The 20,928-nt window shown below is 34.8% G+C and overlaps 1 protein-coding gene across 1 annotated transcript in view; it reads left to right on the forward strand.

Moving 5' to 3' along the window:
- The window catches only part of VCPIP1 (valosin containing protein interacting protein 1), a 30,484-nt gene extending 16,051 nt beyond the window's left edge, over positions 1-14,433 (forward strand). The window contains exon 3 of the mRNA XM_025922981.2: positions 7,654-14,433. Within this exon, the coding sequence (XP_025778766.1) occupies positions 7,654-8,525 (872 nt within the window). The 3' untranslated portion in view covers positions 8,526-14,433. The remainder of the gene's footprint in view (positions 1-7,653) is intronic.
- The last annotated feature ends 6,495 nt before the right edge of the window (positions 14,434-20,928 follow it).

The raw sequence follows: 20,928 nt of genomic DNA on the forward strand, positions 1-20,928 counted from the left end.
TTTGATCAGATTCTATGGGATTGTCTATGTAGGTTATCATATCTTTTGCAAGTAAAAAAGTTATTTTTTTCCTTTTCAGTTAGTATGCCTTGTATTTCTTTCTCTTGCCTTATTGCACTGGCTATAAGTTCATTGTGGAATAGGAGTGGTGACAGCAGACATCCTTGCCTTGTTCCTGATCTTTGGGGGCAGGCATTAGCATTCAGCCTCTAGGTTTTTCAGGTTGAAGACATTCCTTTCAATTGGTAGTTTACTGAGAATTTATATTTTGAATGGATGTTGAATTTTATTAGGTGCTCTCTTCCTGCATCTATTGAGATGATCTTATGGTTTTTCTCTTTAGTTTATCGATAGGGTGAATTATATTGATTTTTGGATGTTGAGTCAACTTTGCGGCTGGATTCAAATCACTTATTCTGTTGAGTGTTTTGTGACTTATGTGGGTATGATGGCATGTAATTTTTTTTAATGTTTATTTATTTTGAGAGAGAGAGAGAAAGAGACAGAGAGCATAAGTTGGGGAGAGGCAGAGAGAATGGGAGAGAGATTCCCAAGCAGGCTCCACACTATCAGAGCAGAGCCCAACACAGGGCTCGATCCCATGAACCGAGAGATCGTGACCTGAGCCAAAATCAAGAGAGACATTTGACCAACTGAGCCACCCAGATACCCCAGAATGTAGTTGTCTTGTAAAGACCGTTTAATCAGGGTAATATTGGCTTCATAAAATAGAGTTGAGAAGTGTTTGTTTCTCTTTTGTTTTCAGGTAGATTTTGTAATAACTGGTATTATTTCTTTTTTTTTCCCTTCAAATTTTTATTTAAATTCTAGTCAGTTTACGTACAGTGCAGTATTGCTTTCAGGAGTAGAATTCAATGACTTATCACTTATGTACAACACCCAGTGCTTATCATAACAAGTGCCCTCCTTAATACCCATCACCCATCTCTTTAATTCCTCCCCCACCTTCCTCCATCAGCCCTCAGTTCTTTATTAGGAGTCTCTTACAGTTTGTTTCCCTCTCTCTTTTTTTCTCTCCCTCCCATCCTTTCATCTCTTTTGTTCCTTAAATTCCATGTATGAGTTAAATCATAATGGTATTTGTCTTTCTCTCCCTGACTTACTTCACACTCTGGCTCCATCCATGTCATTGCAAATGGCAAGATTTCATTCTTTTTTATGACTGGATAATATTCCAGTGTGTGTGTGTGTGTGTGTGTGTGTTTACCACATTTTCTTCATCCATTCATCAGTTGATGGACATTTGGGCTCTTTCCATAGTTTGGCTGTTGTTGATAATGCTGGTATAAACATTGGGGTGCCTGTACCCCTTTGAGTCTGTTTTTTTGTATCCTATAGATAAATACCTAGTAGTGCAATTACTGGATTGTATGGTAGTTCTGTTTTTAACTTTTTGAGGAACCTCCATACTGTTTTCTAGAGGATATTATTTCTTTCTTAACTATTTGGTAGAATCCATCAATGAAGCCATCTGTGCTTGGAATTTTCTTTGCTGGACATTTTAAACTATGAATTTAATTTCTTTAATAGAGTCCTCTTAAGGTTATGTCTTTTTTCTTGAGTAAGCTTTGTTAGTTTTATTTTTCAATAAATCTATCCATTTCATCCAAGTTATCAATTTTATTGGCATAAAATTATTTATAATCTTCCCTTACTATCTATTTAATATCTGTACAGTCTCTAGCTCTTTCATTTTGATATAGGTAAATCTGTGCCTCTCTTGTTTTGCTGGCCAATCCAGCTAATGGTTTATCAGTTTTATTGATCTTTTCAAAGAAACAGGTTTTGGTTTCACAGGTTTTCTCTATTTTTATTTTCTAATAAAGGTAGATTTAAATTTAAAGCTATAAATTTCTCTCTTAACATCCTCCCTTCTTTTTTTAATCCTTTTCTTTTTAACTTTCCATTTTCACTTTATTCTACATCCTGAACTATATTGATACCAGCTAATAGTTTTTTTAGAAGTTAGTATTTAATTAGGATTGATTATGGTGTTTTCAGTAATTAGGGTAAGTATGCAGTGTCTTTCATGCAACTGAAAGTAACTTCCCTCAGTTTTTTGTGTGTGGAAGGGAGGAGGTGGGTGATTGTGGGGATGACTCTTGATTATTTTCTGAATACTTATATGTTTCTGGTTTGAAATTATTTTTAAACTGTTAGCTGTAATCCTAAGACAATTTAATAAAGAAAGAATAATTTTTTCAACAAATGGTGCTGGGATAACTGGATAGTTACACACAAAAGAATGAAATTTGACCTCTACCTCACACCAAATGTATCCACCACCAGAGTATAGGAAGTAAAACTAGAAAACTCTTAGAAAAAAACATAGGCCTAAAACTTCCTGACTTTGGATTTGGCAAACCTTAGATATGACACCAAAAGTACAAGCAACGAAAGAAAAAAGTAGGAAAATAAAAAGCAAACTTTTGTGCTACAAAGGACACCATCAAGAAAGTGAAAAGACAGCCCACAGAATGGGAGAAAATTTTTGCAAATTATGTACCTGATAATAGATTTGCATCTAGAATATAAAGAACTCATCAATAAAAAGGCAAATAACTCAATTAAAAGATGGGCAAAATCTGAATAGATGTTTCTCCAAAGAAAATATATAAACAGCCAGTAAGTACATGAACTGATGTTCGGCTGCTCAGCATCATTAACCAGAGAAATGCAAATCAAAACCACAACGAGGTAGTACTTCACACTCACTAGTATGGCTATAATTAAAGAGTCAGATAATAAGAACTATTGGCAAGGAGATGTAGAGAAACTGGAACCCTCGTACTGCTGGTAGGAATGTAAAATGGTACAGTGAGTTGGGAAAACAGTCTGACAGTTCCTCAAAAGATTTAACATGGTTACAACCCAGCAATTCTACTCTTAGGTGTATAACCAAGAGAAATGAAACTTGTCCACACAAAACTTGTACACAGATGGTCATAATAACACTATTCATAACTGTCAAAAGTGGAAACAACCCAGTATTTCCATCAACTGATGAATGGATAAGTGAGATTTAGTATATTCATACAATGGAATATTATTTAGAAATAAAAAGGAATGAAGTACTGGTATGTACTATATCATGGATGAACCTTGAGAATATTATGTTACATGAAACAAGCCAGTCACAGTAGACCACACATTCTATTATTCCATTTATATGAAATGTCAAGAATAGGCACACCTAGAGAGACAGAAATCAGTGTTGCCTAGGGCTGGGAGTTAGGGAAAGGGGAGAAAATGAGAATGATTGCTAATGGGTTTGGGTTTCTTTTTAGTGTGATGAAAATGTTCTAAAAGTGATTGTGGTAACAGTTGCACAACTCTGTGAATATAAAAAAACCATTCAGTTGTACACTTAAAACGGGTGAATTGTATGTGAATTATTTCTCAATAGAGCCATTATAGTTTTTTAAATGTTACCGGTGTTACTTATCCTTATTAGGAAGTAGTTTAGAGCTCTGAAGTAAGAACATCTGATAGCAAATTTTGGTTCTACCATTTACTCGCATTACTACTATTTTTAAAAAGTTTTTTTAAACTTTTTTTCTTAACTTTATTTATTAAGAGAGACAGGGAGGAAGGGAGAGAGACAGGAGAGAGAGAGAGAGAGAGAGAGAGAGAGAGAGAGAGAGAGAGAGAATCCCAAGCAGGCTTTGCGCTGTCAGTGCATAGGGCTGGAACTCACAAACCGTGAGATCATGATCGGAGCTGAAATCAAGAGTCTGAAACTTAACCTGCCGAGCCACCCAGGTGCCCCTACCTGTGTGACTTCTAAGTCTCAGTTTCTTCATTTGTAAGTGGATATTATAATCTAGAGATTGTTAGGATCAAATGAGATCCTGCACATGAAACAGTTAGCAAAGGGCCTGGCACCTAATAAATAATTAGCTAATGTTTGTTATTATTATTAGAATTTCAGCTGGCATTTGCAGAATAATTAAAATTCTTTGACTACAACAGCCATTTGAAATGGGTCATTGTCAGAAAATTATTTTACTGTTCAAAATACAATTCTAATATTTGTGGCAAAGTTTTACCTCTTTTTTTAAAAAATTAATTTATTTAAGTTATCTCTACACCCCACGTGGGGTTTGAACTCACGATCCTGAGATCAAGAGTCGCATGCTCCTCCAACCAAGCCAGCTAGGTGCCCCTGATCTCTCCTTTCTTTAGGACAGATTTATGTGGCAAATCATTGTTATTATCTGGTGGTCAAAGAATCAAAGTATATCAAGCCCTCCTCACCCCAAAATTTACAACCATATCCTCCAAAAATTGGAACATACTTCTCTTACTTTTTTCAAATTCACTCTAACAAATAGATGGTTATATCTACATTTGAACAGGAATATTTCCCAATTTAATTAACCAGACTGTTAATGTTCCTAGTCTTTATATTTGGATAGATATTTTAAAATTCATTTGTTTAAGGGGTGCCTGGATGGCTCAGTCGGTTGAACATATGACTCTTGGTTTAAGTTCAGGTCATGATCTCACGGTTCGTGGGTTTGAACTCTCCATTGGGCTCCATGCTGACAGTGAGGAGACTACTTGGGATTCTTCTCTGCCTCTCTCAGCCCCTCCCTCTCTCAAAATAAATGAATTTTTAAAAAATTAAAGTTAATTTGCTTAAAGTATAGTAATTTTCCATGCAGGTCTTTATATAGAGATAAATGCAGACATGAACTAAAAATTTAGTTTTAAAACTTGTACAGGTATCTTTATAATGTGTTTGAACTTTGTGAAAATGGACATTGAAAATTGTGCTGTATACATTCTCTGTGATTTGCTTCTTTTATGCAACACTTTTTCAGATTCGTTCATGTTGATGGATTCAACTACATTCATGTTCACTGCCACATAGTATTCTATTGTGTCATTTTAATATTATTCATCTACTTTTCTGATGCATTTTGGGTTTTTTGATATAAGGAAGAATGTAGCTATAAACATTAGTATACACATTTTTTGGTGTATCCAGTGTGATAGAATTGTTGATATGTGATATAGGAACTTTAATACACTTTGATTCTTAAAATTCAAAGGACTATATAAGTTATATAAAATGTAAATGATTATGCTTAAAGGGGTCACAACCCTTAACATATTTGCAGTGATTTTTTAATACAATTTAAATTTTTTTAATAATATAAAGGTTTAGAAAATATAGAAATGGGAAACATCACCTATAATTTTTAAATATTTATCTTATACATATATGTTTTGGCCAGATTGTAATTATAGTACTTAGATTTGTTTCCTGCTATTCATGCACATTTAACTATATATATGAAACATCATAGGTTTCTTATTTATGTTAGTTATTAATAGCTGGATATTACTTCCATTAGGGAGATAGACCATAATTTTCTTAGCCATTCTCTTCTTGTTGAAAGCTTATTTAGATTGTTTCTGGTATTTTGTTATAAAAAATACTGTGATGAACATGTGTGGGACTATGATTCTTTCCAGGGAGGGTCAAGGAAAAGCATCACAATAGCAGCCTGGAAACAATTACAAAACCTTTTTCGATCTAACAGAGGAATTAAAACTTTGACTGATTAATATTAGGCAGTCTGTGGTATATGCTTTACATGTTTTTTTCACTTAATCCTCAAATCAGTGAAATGAGTAGTATGCCCATCATATATTTACCTGATTGTATTATACTGATCTGTTTGTATCTGTCTCCTAAGAATTACATTTTATTTGAATCTTCAGGGTCTGTTTTAGTTCCTGGCACATAGTGAGACTCAATAGATGTTATCTACTGAAATGAATGTTTGAAAAGTTTTGCCTAGGGTCATCCCTGGACTTAACCATTCAAAATTCTCTTCCCTGCTACCTTTGTTTCTTGTGCCAAGTTTTACAGATCTTTGAGGGAGGGGATTGGTAATAAACTGACTCCAGGGTTGTGGCCTGAAAGGCACTTTTTACACCACATCTCTGATTTTAAACTTTGTCTCTTTTTGTCAGTTATCTCTGCCAAAAATGTTCTGTCAAGAGGAAATTCTAGTTGGATTTGTATTAATGGATACTTCTGCTGAAATGAGTGTTTAAAATTACTATATGTTATTTATTCATTTGCAGTTTCGTTCTTTTCTCTGGTTATTTGGAATATTCAGTGAGATACATTAGAACCACTCTGTAGCTTTTTTTCAGTGGAGGGAGGAAGAACTATATATTTTTTTAAACAACTTTTTTTTTTTTATGTTTATTGATTTTTGACAGAGAGAGAGAGAGAGAGCATGAGCTGGGGAGGGGCAGAGAGAGAGGGAGACACAGAATCCGAAGCAGCTCTAGGCTCCGAGCTGTCAGCACACAGAGCCTGACGCTGGGCTCAAACTCACTGTGAGATCATGACCTGAGCCGAAGTCGGACGCTCAACCGACTGAGCCACCCAGGCGCCCCAGGAAGAACTATTCTTAACAACCTACAAAACTGAGACTACCTAAATACCCACTAAGCATTCTTGAATTCATTTACCCTACACCTCTGTGTTTCTACAGCACTTACTAATAGTTTCATTCATTTTAAACTAGTTTGCTTTTGCCTTTATAGTTTGCCATAAACATACCATTTTCATCACATGTTGTTGAGAGTTCTATACTTCATCTTTCTTTTATTGTTGCTAACATGGAAAATCTTTGGTTTTATACCCCTATTTTTGTATACTTGGAGTATACTCTGAGTAACAAATTTAAAATGTAGGAATATTGGATAGTTTAAAACACACATATTTCTTACACGTACGCTGGAAAGAATGTACAGTTTTGGAATGCCATATAGTGAGGTCAGGATCCTCAACTAGAAAAGAAAGAGAAGCTGCTTTCAAGTTCTTCTGTTGCTGTATTAGTTGACGATCAGAAGTAAATCGCAGGAGCATCTGTAAGTCAGGCTTATTTTGGTGATTGTGACTTACCAGAGAAGAATAAGAGAAGTAACATGAAATATAATTCCTTTTTTAAAGGAATTGAATTAAGATCTTTTAGCTCTTTTTTAGCTTTCCTGAATGTGCTCTCATAATTACTACTTTAACTAGGGGATATCTTATTTTGAAAGTACATATTTTTTTATATTTGTGAAAAGTATGTACCTAAGGTATGCTGAGAAAACTAATTTTATTCTGGTATTCTGTAATTCAGTAGAATTACTTATGATTTTTTAATTGTAATTCACAATGTGCAGCTTATTTGTGCAACACTTTGCCCTTATAAGTATTTTTGCTGAGTTTTAAATTTGAGTTTTAGTAAATAAAAATATATTTTCTAACTGCTTTACTGTAAGCAGTTGTTTTACTAATTTTGCTAGTATTTTCCCATAACTCAGTTGTTTGTTGCAAGCCCTTTTCCTAACTTTGTAATAGGTTAATGATGGTCTTTAAAAAAAAGAAAAAAAAAGTCCCCTGGGGAACTACAGTAAGGTCTGTTATATTTCTTTTTGTTTAGTAGTGTCAAATTCTATTAATAAATATAATGAGTTATTTTTAAATTAGTTTTGTTTTTCAAAACTGATCTGGCTATTATTGTTGCAAATTCACTATTTCAACTATAATGGTCTTTACTACACTTTTTAAGTAAGATTTTAATATGTTAAACACCTTTTTCCCCCCTTCTTTAGGTATGGCTGATGGCAAGCATTGTACTTTTCCACATCTGCCTGGCAAAACCTTTGTCTATAATGCTTCTGAAGATAGACTGGAGTTGTGTGTGGATGCTGCAGGACATTTCCCCATCGGTCCTGATGTTGAAGATTTAGTTAAAGAGGCTGTAAGTCAGGTTCGAGCAGAGGCTACTACAAGAAGTAGAGAATCCAGTCCCTCACATGGGCTATTAAAACTAGGTAGTGGTGGAGTAGTGAAAAAGAAATCTGAGCAGCTTCATAACGTAACTGCCTTTCAGGGAAAAGGGCATTCTCTAGGAACTGCATCCAGTAACCCACACCTTGATTCAAGAGCTAGGGAAGCCCCAGTTGTACGGAAGCATAACACAGGGACAGACTTTAGTACTAGTTCCATTAAAATAGAGCCTTCTGTATTCACAGCTGCTCCTAGTAATAGTGAGCTTATTCGAATAGCTCCTGGAGTAGTTACAATGAGAGACAGCAGGCAGCTTGATCCTGATTTGGTTGAGGCCCAGCGAAAAAAATTGCAGGAAATGGTTTCTTCTATCCAGGCTTCAATGGACAAGCACTTGCGGGATCAAAGTACAGAGCAGCCACCATCTGATCTTCCTCAAAGGAAAGCAGAAGTTGTGAGTTCTTCTGTGAAGTCTGGGAGTCTTCAGACTGGCTTACCTGAATCTTTTTCCTTAACTGGTGGCACTGAAAATTTGAATATAGAAACAACTGATAGCTGTGTGGCAGAGGCACTGGGAGCAGCATTTGCCACAAGGTCAAAAGCACAAAAGGGAAATTCAGTGGAGGAGCCTGAAGAGATGGATAGCCAAGATGCTGAAATGACAAATACAACTGAGCCAATGGATCACTCTTGATTTATTTAGAGGCTAATAATAAAGGCAGAATGTTTATTGTGAATATGTAACATTTGTTGGCTGGGCCACATAACTCAATTAGTCATAAAAAATCTTGTACGTATATAATTCAAAGATTATATCTTGTTATTCAGTGCATGACAGCAAGTGTGTGATTGGCAATAGCTTTTAATATACTGCTGCCCAGGCTGGCTCTGAATTCCTATAAATTAGTTATTAGATCTGCTGAGATGAGTTTCTTCCATACATGTGGTTCATTGGAAGTTTTTGTAACTTTAATTCCATGAAAGTCTTAATGTTTCAAACATGAAAATTCTCTTGCTAATGTTTGATTTCTGAAAAGGATAGAACTAGGGGGAAATGAGATTTTGCTAATGTTGATGTCATCAAGATAACCATTCCACATATTTATTAGAGTGTCAAAAGATTTATGTAAATTTGAAGGTTATCTGAACTAAATTGTATCTTAAAATTCATAGAAGGATTTATTAGATACTGGGATCCTGACATTTCTGTGAACGTAAACACATTCATAGAGATATGTATTCTTGGTGAAAAATATCTTGAGAATAGAGTGTAATGATATAACATTTTGCTGATTTAAGCAAGGCTAGGGGGAAAATATCTATTCTAGAATGATAAAGTCAATGTGATTCAGTAATGTTGCTGTCTGAGCCAACACAGCCAATTGTGTGCTCTGTTGTTGATAATATGTTACCATTATTTTTTTAATCCTGGCCTGGTCAAGTACCACTGAATTTTTTTCTTTAATCTTGCAGAAAAGTTGATTTCAAAGTGTGGTAGAAAATATGAAAATAATGGTAGCAGTAGTTAATCTCTAATTTTCAGAGTTTGTCAGATTCACAGAGAATTTATATATAAGAATTTATCTTTATGAATGAGTTACATTGTTCTACAATTTTGATCAATGGTATTTAAGCTTGTATATGCTAAATGTCTTTGAGCCCCTTTGAACCAAAAATGTTTCCTTTTTTCCCTTAGCATCCATAAAATTTTCTTTATTTGTTGGCTTCACTTGGATTTGGATGCAAATTTTACTGCATCATACCCTGATCAACTGGGCATTTGCTTAAATAGTGTATTCATCAAATCTTTAGTGCCAGTTTCCTCAAGAAGCAGCTTTCATGCTTATTATACCTTAAAGACAAAGAATGTTTATCCTGAGATTGGTATTGCACTATTTTATCCTATTCTGCAAAGCTCTTTTCTGAAATGTACATTTCAATCCATCTTTTTCCTTTGTTCACTGAAATTAAGTTGAATTTGAATGGATGAAAGACAAAATGTATGTTAATACAATCTCTTATCTAGAGCATTCAAAGCCTGGCTGTCTCTGTTTGCACATGTAACAGATACAGAACTGTGTTTTCAGTCTAAGAAAATGTTCATCAGAAAGTATATTATCAGGTGTTTCAAAATTTCAGCCTGTTGATTTATTAAGGAATATATATACAGTACTTTGACTTGTGTTTCCAAAGAAGGGAGGTTTTAGATTTCTTTCTATGAAAGTATTTCTGACTTAATCCACTTACTAAATGAACTACTCCATTTTGAATCAGGAAAGAATGGAGAATCTAGACATTTTGCAAGTGATATCTGAGCAAGATATATATTTGGGTTTTATCACATCACATTTTAAACCATATTTTATCTCTTTTCTTCTAAATTTAGTTTCAATTATCTTAATACCTAAAGAGCAGGAAAATTTAGGACTTTTATATTGTACACTCGTTTTGCATAAAGAACTGCAGCTACCAAATAATTATTTAGTTAGTATAGTTGGCTTCTGGGTATAAAACTAAAAATTAGAACTACCACTAACCACTATAATTATTTTTGGGCTCTTTCACCCACTGAAACTGGCTTTTTCTTATTAGTTTAAATACAGGAAAACTGTTTAGCAAGCAGATGCACTGCTTCCAGGTAAATGATATAATCACCTTTTCTTTAACAAATATTTTCTTCACCTGTGGCTTGGCATGTTTAGTTAATAACTGAGAAATACACTCTCATAGCATAAAGTAAAAGTGTCAGGAATAAATTTTATCTTCCTATTAAATATTTGCATTTAGTCAAATTAGAATGCACCTGTGAACATTAGAAGAAGGGCTTTAAACTCTGATAACACTATTAATTTCTCTTGCCACAGCAATGCTATTTAGAAGCCAGTTAGGTATGAATATTATAATAGTTTGGGTTCTCCCTTGATAAAGAATAAAAGGCTTGATTTTGAGAGTGGTCAGATTTTCTGAAATTATTTTAAATTTGCTGAAATTTGGGTGGAGTAAGTAGTAGGTTTTGAGAAGTGGGCCAGGTATCATCTTCACAAGTTTTAGAAAGAATTTAAGTGCTTAATTTTCATCCTTTGTCCTTCCATATGGTTATCATAATCAAATACATGACCACAGACTTCTTATTTTTTAGTACTGCCATTTGTGGTCACCACAACTTTGAGTTCAAGCTAGAGATCATAAATCGTTAAAATATTTTTTTTAGCCCTAGATGTAACATAACCATAACTCAATCTTATAATTAAATTCTATTTGCGATGTTTCACTGAAACTTAAAGTAAAATTGTAAATTTTTCTCTTCAGTAATACATTTTATAAGTAGTCATACCAAGTTTGAAATGATGACCAAAAGTCCAAGTAGAGTTGAAGATGGTGTATGTTTAGAATAGTAGTAATGACAAACTGGTTGAAATTGAAGAAAACAAGACACTGCCATATATTATAAGCTAGAATATAATGAACTCCAAGAGAATGTTTACTCAGGAACTGGTTAAAAAGTAAGCCTAAGTTTCCCCTTTCACTATGTTTCAAGTATTTTATTGGAAAATGTTAGAATGAAGACCTGAGAGAAATTTAGCAAATGCTATTGACTGTGAAATTTGCTTTATATCTTCTGATGATTTTTAGTTTGGTTTTCACAGTCAAGCCTACTGCTTGCAATTAAGACATCAATCTGAAATGCATCTGTGAATCCCAGCCACAGGTCCCTATTGCCATTCTTTTTAAGTATCTAACTTGATTTGAAATGAGCAGACTTTTGTGTATGGTCTCTTACCTCAGGGAAGATCACTTGCTAGCAATTCATATATTACTAATGACAGGTTTTTGAGAATTGTACTGACATCACATGTTAGCTACTAAATGCACAATTTATAACTATTACTTTATGGAGCTGCCTACTAATAACTGACTGCTAGTGAACATTTTCTTAAAAATTTAGAACTCGCTAATTACTAATCTTTAGCTATGAAGTAAACTCGTAACTTCTGTCATTAATTATGCTTTGATCAATATAGTGACAATATCTAATACTGTGTTTATTTCAGAATATCAGTACAATTTTATCTTCATTTTTCAATAGGAATTTCAGTTGGCCCACACTTAAAATACTGCAGAGTAGATATTGAGAGTTTCATGGTTCCCAAAGCAAGATCTCCATATTAAGATTTTCCTAGAAGCCTTTGCAAAATTGAATTAAGCTGCATTTGATACGAATTTAAAATGACCTTTATCATAGCAGTAGTGAGATACATACTCTACATAAGTTGGGTAGATATATCCTACAGTTCAAGATTATATAATTTAACAAAATTGTACATTCTCAAGGCTCTTCACAATATAAGAAATTAATTTGCAAAAGAGAACTATTCACTTGAAAACATACCACAGTAGAATGTTTACTTAAGAAATAAAATAACAAAGCGGAGCTCTTGTAAGATTTATAGTTAACTGTAAGTTCTGCCATTCTTAATAATTCTTTGAGATACTGTGTTTCAATTCATATTTAATGATAATTAAATTGTGGGAATTTTAACGTTTGTTCCAAAATAGCAGAAATTGTAAAAAATTGTGAATTATTGGAGAAAATGCCATTACTTGTATATCTGACATTTAATTTTTTAAATTATGGAGTCTACATGCTTTTGTAGTATAATATTAATACAATGATTATTCTCTTGTAAAAGAAAAGGAAAATTAGTAAAAAAAAAAAAGTTTTAGTTGATATTATCTGCTTGTGAGTATCAATTACTTAGTATTTAAAATTTGAAGGTATTGCATATTTTTCTTTAGAATGCACAAGTCCCTGAGCCTTTTATGCCTATGATAGGGCAATAAAAGAGTGAAAAGGTTATCAATATTTCAGGTTTATTTGACTTTAAGAATTAGTGCCAAGAGCTGGAGAGTCTACTTTTTGGAGAGAAATACTCTTTAGAATATGTAAAAATAAGTGGTAATGTAAATATTTAGAAAAATCACATAGCTAGTGCTTTAATTGCTCAATTAAATAGTATAAATGTTCTATCATCCCTAAGGCACTGGCTGTTACCCATTATTTTCTGATTTTGTGGTTGCTGTATATATTACATTTGAGTAATAAATAATTGGTAATAGTGTATTATAACTATATAGTGTTCTACAGCACACCTCACACTGTACAGTATTTGAAGTTTTCTTTTATATTAATAAAACTATAAGTTAATACATACTGATTTTCCCCTCGACTTCTCCACAGTAGCTTTTTAAAATAATTTTTTATTCTTTAGTTTCCTGGAATTATACTTTAATAATATAATGCATGAAAATACAGTTCAGTTTTATAAAGGAATTCTTACTATAATAAAGTCTTTTCTAAACTTTTAGTGGGACATCATATAGGGACAGAAGTTTCCCCCTTAATGTGATCTCCATGGAAATGAAGTGGACTCAATTAGAAAAGAATGAGCAAAATTTCTTTAGGCATTTTACATAATTGGGTTATGGAACGCTTACTGAATATTTAAAGACAAAACAGACATGTTCCAATAAAGACAGAACTTAGTTTTGTGCTGTTTTTTTAAAAAATACTTGTTAGACATAATGAAATGAAGGGAAATAAAGAAAATAGTAACATTTGTATAGCTTAGCAATCAACATGACATACTTACTTTGAAGTTTTAATATGTATGTTTAATATCCAATTTGTTAGACCTGTTTAACTTAGTGAGAGCAGAGTCTCAGACACTAGACTTCTAGAACTGAGTCTGGGCACGCTGCTTATGGTATGATCGCTCTATGCTTCATTTTCCTGTCTAGGAGGATGATGAGGATATCTACTCCTGGGGTGGTTGTGAGGATTAAAAGAGTTAATACTTATCAGATGATTGGAATAGTGCCTGACATAAAGTAAACACTCAAATGTTTACTATTATTGTTATTTACATATCACAGTAATTCAGTAGAGTTCAGTTGCCATTTAAAAGGGATAAATCCTCATATACAGGACACATTATTTAAATAGTTCGTTTTGTTAGGTTAAAACCTGCTTTATTTGTGATAAATGGTGAATGGGCTAAAAACTGAATGGTTTGTATGTTCAAATATTTATGCAAGAGCTTTATGACCACATGCAATACTGAAAATCTGGAGAACTGACAGTCTTGTGCTTCTCACTAACTTGTTCTGTGACCTAAGCCAAGTCATGGAGCCTCTCAAGGCCTCCATTTCTACTATAATCTTTTGGTTCTACAGTTGTTACCTTCTTGTTCTGCTGACCATGTCATCATGGGCTCACTTGCTGATGATCTAGTGCTTATGGGACAAGTGACATTGGTGTGGGCTCCAAATAAACTAAACAATTAGCTTTGCTTTATGCTTTGGCTGGCTACACTTGTCCCAAACTTGGACTTGAGGTCTTGTACATGCATCCCACTGGTCACATACCGTATAGTTTGAAGCTCTCAAAAACTTCAGTGAATAAAATGAGATAAACATCCTACTCATGACAGTTCAATATGGATTTTATTTTTATTGACTGGCTTTTTCAGACCCCAGTAACTGCAATTATGACTGCATAGTTGATTGTTTCTAATCATTAAAAATGTATACAGAAAAATGAAGTAAGTCTTTAATTGATTTCCTAAACTGTATATGGTATATTGAGATGAAAAACTTACAGGTTCTTTAAACCTGTACTCTTTCCTGGGGCACATGGGTGGCTGAGTCGGTTAAGCATCTGACTTCAGCTAAGGTCATGATCTCGTGTTCTGGGAGTTTGAGCCCTGCATCCAGCTCTGTGCTGACAGCTCAGAGCCTGGAGCCTGCTTCAGATTCTGTGTCTTCTCTCTGTCCCTCCCCTGTTCTCTCTCTCTCTCTCTCTCTCTCTCTCTCTCTCTCTCTCTCTTGCTCTCAAAATAATAAACATTAATTTTTTTTTTTAAACCTGTACTCTTCCCTTGTTGGAACTAAACCTGTCTTTGGTCCATTTGTCAGACCACATAAATCTTCATCTAAAAACAAATTGTGGGAATCTGGGGGGATTATTCCTGTTTGTCAGTTCCATGTATAGAAAGAAACACGTATAGTATGAGGTCTACCTGTAAAATAATGACTTATTTTTATATTTGATTTATGGAATCAACATTATACTTGAATCATTCATTCATTTAATCTGTTTATTAAGCACTGATCAAAAGCCAAGCTTCTGTTCTAGGAACTGGGGAAACAATTCTAAATGAGACAAAGCCCATGTAGAAGCTTACATCCCAATGATGGAGACAAGCAATAAACACATTCATAACTATCATTTAGTGACCATTTCCCTATATCCAGACAATAGGTGAACCACAACATGTAAAATTAGTTAAACCCTCAAAACAACTCTTTGTGGTTGGGTAACGCCATTGTCTTCATCTTTCAGGACACAGACTCAAGTAGGTTAGGTAGTTAACCCAAGGTCCTGGACTTAATAGGTGGCCAAGTAAAATTTGGTGGTCACATAGGTCTATAAAAACGTCTATTGTTAAATCTAGCTCGTTTTCAGGTATGCCAACCTGGTTTGAAATTATTTCAATGTGTGTACCACCTGGCTTTAATTTCACTTCCTACAATTTCCCTTCCTGAACCTCAATCCTCTACCCCAAGTTCTTGGATTTTCCTTCTCCAAATTGGGAGGTGCTTTAGAGAAGGATTTCCACATTTCTTAGATAATTGATCTGGGTAAATTTGAGAATCATTGGTTAGATGAAAGTCCAGTTCCCTCATGGTTACTTGCATTTCCCCTAGAAAACATTTCTATGAAATCTATTATGTGCCAGGTACTTTGCTACACATAAGAAATAATAAAATGGTAAGAAAGACTTACTTCCTGCCATCATAATCTTTAGTGAAGGAGTCATTTAAACAAGCTCACTTGTCATCATGGGCATCCCTTGGTGGTGAGGGTTACACTACAGGAGGAACTAACCTGACCTACTAGTGGTTTAGAGAAGGCTTCCTTAGAAGTGATGTCATTCGAGATCAAAAGAATTAATATGATGTTTAAAAATCAAATTGGCAAGATTCAGTACTACCAAAAATATTTTTTAGGGCAGTGAATCAAACAAAATTAAGTGTGATGTTTGTTTGCCACCCTTTAGACCCCAAATCCTTCCTGTAAGAGGGTGGTGATCCAGTTGAATGGATAGGGACGAAAAAGTTTGAGAAAGCTCATGCAAATAGGGTTGCTAAGGAAAAGGAAACACTGTAGCAGAATGAGATTCTAAATTCAGTGCATAAAACCAACTTGAGAATATGAGCCTATCCTTTGGAACTAAAAGGTATCTTTGCTACTGAATATGACCAGTATAAATAAGATGCATGGATGTATAACAAAAATTTTAGCAAAATATTTTGTAAAGAAAGAATCAAATTAGGAGCTAGAACCCTCAATTATTTGCTTTTTTCTCCAGCATTACCAGGATTATAGGAAGATTAGTTCCATTTCTTCCTCTAGCTTCTCATGGCCCTGTCATGGTATTTGTCATTTCCTCTGTTTCCATGTAGCAGTAGGACTGCCTAAGTGACTAGTAACCAATGTAAAAGTTGCACTTGGAATATTTCTTTTTTTTTTTTTTTTTTTTTTTTTAAGATTTTTAAAAGTGTTTTTTATTTATCTTGAGGGAGAGAGATAGAGAGTTGGGGGAAGGGGCAGATAGGGAAGAGCCTGATGCGGGGCTCGAACTCACAAACCGTGAAATCATGACCTGGGCCAAAATCAAGAGTCTGATGCTTAACCAACTTAGCCACCAGGTGCCCCCAAGCTTGCTTTTCAAATTAAGACTATTTCATTTTGTGATCTTATGGCAAGTGATTTGGCTATGTCTTTAGTATAATAAACTTTACAATGTTATTAAATTTATTTTTTGGTACAGTGAAATAATTAGAGAAATTAAATCAATAGCTGAAAAAGTATTCTATAAAAGTTTTCATTGAAATGGGCCTTAATTGTATTCCTTTTTAAAAAGTTATTCTCAAAGCAATGAATGTATTTGGCTAAAAAAAAAATTCAAAACTAGATAGAAAGACACCCAGTTCCTTCATCTCAATTGCTAAATCAACTATTTCTATTTTGGTGGTTACCTCCATAACAGGTCTAATCTCTTGATTTATCAACGTTAGACAGTATTTGATTCCTCCATTATGAAAGATGAATTCCCTTGCCATTTTTAGGTCATCTTCTAACTTCATATAATATACTTAAGTCTTATTGAGCCATCAGTTTTATTTTATTTCATTTTTATTTTATTTTTTTAAGTTTATTTTGAGAGGAGAAAGAAAGTGGGGGAGGGGCAGAGAGAGAGAGAGAGAGAGAGAATCTCAGGCAGGCTCCACACCATCAGCACAGAACCCCATGCAGAACTCGAACTCATAAATCGTGAGTTCCTCCCATGCTACTTCCTAACTTTTATGAGCTATACTATTACTGTTATGTTGCCAAGTCCTAATGTTATTCAAAATATGTTTTGTAGCCATAATTGCTTTAAAAGTAAATATAGTTCGAAAATAGGCAAGGTGATCCCAAATATCAAAATGAGAAGGGTTTTTTGAGACTCCAGCTAGAAGTTGAAACTTTCCCAAGGCAGATATTAGAAGTTAAATAGATTTGTGTTTTAGGGGCACCTGGGTGGCTCAGTTGGTTAAGTATCCGACTTTGGCTCAGGTCATGATCTCATGGTTCGTGGGTTCTGGCCCTGAGTCTGGCTCTGTGCTGACAGCTCAGAGCCTGGAGCCTGCTTGGATTCTGTGTCTCCCTCTCCCTCCGCCCCTCCCCTGCTCATGCTCATGCTCTGTCTCTGTCTTTCCCAAAAATAAATCAACATTAGAAAAAAATGTTTTAACAGATTTGTGTTTTAAAAAATCCCTCAGGTGGCCAAGTAGAGAAGATACAGTGAATTGGACAAGCCTAGAGGATGAGAGATCAGTTAAAAGACTTGCTGTAATTGGGGTGACTGGGTTGGTTAAGTGTCCAACTTCAACTCAGGTCATGATCTCGGGACTCATGAATGTGAGCCCTGAATTGGGCTCTGAGGTCTTAAAGTGCAGAGCTGGCTTCAGATCCTCTGTCTCCCTCTCTCTCTGCCCCTTCCCGGCTCACATTCTCTCCCTCAAAAATAAATAAACATTAAAAAAAAAAAAAAAAGAGTCTTGCTATAATTGGTGAGAGATGGAAGCCTGAACTGACCCACTGGCTGTGGGCATGTCAAAGAGAGGATATTGCAGAGACAGTAAAAAGTGAATCCAGACTCTCAGGTTAGGAGTTGAGAGGCTGGATGGTAGTCCTACTAATTTGGAATAGGATACTGGAGTAATTCCAGATTGGTAGAAAGGGAGTGAATTCCATTTGGGGCAGTGTGAATTTGGGGTGTTTAGTGCTTCTAAAGGGAAAGAGATGGAGTTCAGGAGAAGGGTTGGGATTGAAAGTGAAGACCTGTAAATCATAGGATATGACTGAAGTCATAGAAGTGGATGAGATAGTCTAGGAAGAGAGTGTACAGAGAGAAGACAGCTAAATGCAATTTGGGAGAATGCCAACATTTAAGGAGCTGGCAGAAGAGAGACTTCTAAAACAGTCTGAGGTAAGGAAATCATGGAGGTGAGGTCATGGAAAACAAGGGTGAAAGTTTCAAATAAAAGGAAGTAATAAAGTAAAATGCTATAGTAAGTTCAAGTAAAATGAAATTGAATTTCTTTCTTCAAGTGTCCATTGGATTTAACAGGGTTTGGTGACTTTTACAGACACAATTCCACTGCATGGTGGTAAAGGTTAGATTACACTAGGACTGAAGACTGATGGGATAGCCACGTCAAGACACCTTTGAAGTTTGCCTGAAAGGGAAGAAGGGAAGATAGCAGACACCGGGTTATGGGAGGGAGGGACAGATGGATGAATGAATCGATTTAGATCAATATTTTCAAAACTACCAGAGCCTGTGTCCCCTTTTTATAACCATATACTTTACTCCTTATACCCTACTAAAGTGATATTCATAGATAACTTACAAATTTTTAAAAAATCAATTTAATGTTCTCCCTATAATACGGAGGAGAAACAAAAGAGATTTATAATAAAATCCAGCTGATATATACGTAGAATCGCTATGAAAATAGCTAGAAACATAGATATTGGTGGGCTCCATTTCTGTCTTAAACCCTTAAGCTGAGTTACCCTCAGTGATGTGATTTTCTAAAATGGAGAAACAACTCTTGATTAAGTCTGAACAAAATAAAACACAACCTTCCTCTGGCTTACATAGTAGTTGTACTTCTGGAAATATTCAGTGTATTTTAAAACTGCAAAAAGACCCAAACACGTGTGCACTTGTGTTTATAAGTAAAAACACAAGTTGATTTAAGCCCAGTTGATTCTGGGCTTAAATATAATCAGGTTTATCATTTAGTGTGGGTTGAATGTTGAATGGAAGTCAGGATAATTCTTCCTTGTGCAGAACTGTTTCAAACATGAAAAGAGTTTTCTGTTAGTAGAACTGGCACACTAAATGCCAGTAATGATCTTCAATAACCACAAATTCCCTCCAAATCTTCCAAATTCATTGTTCCATTTGGGAGTTCCTGGATGTCCTAAGCCAGGAGAGTAGGGGAAGCTGAAAACAAAAACAAAAACAAAAGAAAAACAAGATATTGTCCCTGATAAAGTGGAAGTTAATAAAATTAAAAAGGTAGAAAGCTTAGAATTAAAGAGGAGAAGCACATAACCTTCGTATCTTGGCACATGTCATGTTTCCTATAGATAAGCAATAGTCCTGCTTTAAGGATTTTGGGGTATCTGGTAAATTATTTCTCTTGTTTAATGCTCTGAGTACTCTTAATTTGGAGTTCCTATTCTTCATTTTGAACCCTCAGTTATTAGGCTCACTTGTTGTAAATAAGTGCTAAATTTTGAATGCCATGAAAGATTACCTTTTGAAAAGAAAGCACTACTTTTATTACCACAGGCTAAAAATGTTGAAAATTCAGAGGTGTAGTTTCCTATTGTTGCTATAACTAATTACCACAAACTCAGTGGCTTAAAACAGTAAAAACTTAATATCCTAAAATTCTGGAAGTCAGAAGTGCCAAAAGAATCTGCCTGGGCTAAAATCAAGGTGTCAGCATGGTTGTGTTCCTTTCTGGAGGCTCTAGAGGAGAATCCATTTCCTTGATTTATTTAATAGCTCCTACAGGCTGCTTACATTCCTTGGTTCATGACCCTGTTCTCCATTTTCAAAGCTAACACATAACATCTCCAAATCTCTCTCTTTCTCCTGCTTCTTTCTTCCTTTTTTTTTTTTTTTTTTAACGTTTATTTTTGAGAGAGAGCAAGCAGGGGAGGGGCAGAGAGAGAGGGGGACAAAGAATCTGAAGCAGGCTCCATGCTGTCAGCACAAAGCTGGACATGGCACTGGACCACGAATTGTGAGGTCATCACCTGAGCTGAAGTCAGATGCTCAACTGACTGAGCCACCCAGGTGTCCCTCCTTCTTCTACTCTTAAGGACCCTTGTGATTACACTGGATCCACCTGGATAATCCAAACTGAATTCCCCAGGTCAAGACTCTTATTTTAATCACACCTGCAAAGTCCCTTTTGCCATGAAGGTATTATATTCACAGGTTCTGGGAATTAGGACACGGATATCTTTGGGTGGCCATTTACCACAAAAGAGTAGAGCAAAGGATATTGGTTTGAAATAGGGACACTTATTTTTTTTTTTTTTAATTTTTGTTTAAATTCCAGTTAGTTAACATAGAGTGTAATATTAGTTTCAGGTATACAATATGGTGATTCAACACTTCATACAACACCCGGTGCTCATCACAAATGCACTCCTTAATCTCCATCACCTATTTAATCCATCCCCCCTACCCATCTCCGGAAATAAGGACACTTTAAAACATTTTTTCTCTTAGTTTTTTTTTTTCTTGCAGATCAACGACTTTTATTTTTACCTTTAAAAGCCAAACTAAGAATTCTATAGCTGCTTATAACAGTATGATTTCTACTTATAATTTCCATCAAACTTAAAATAGCATCCTAAATGTAAAGTACAGATTACCAAAATATATTGGTGGTGGGGA

Source organism: Puma concolor, chromosome F2, assembly GCF_028749965.1.
Source record: "Puma concolor isolate L17-30 chromosome F2, mPumCon1.1.hap2, whole genome shotgun sequence".
NCBI classification, from domain to species: domain Eukaryota; kingdom Metazoa; phylum Chordata; class Mammalia; order Carnivora; family Felidae; genus Puma; species Puma concolor.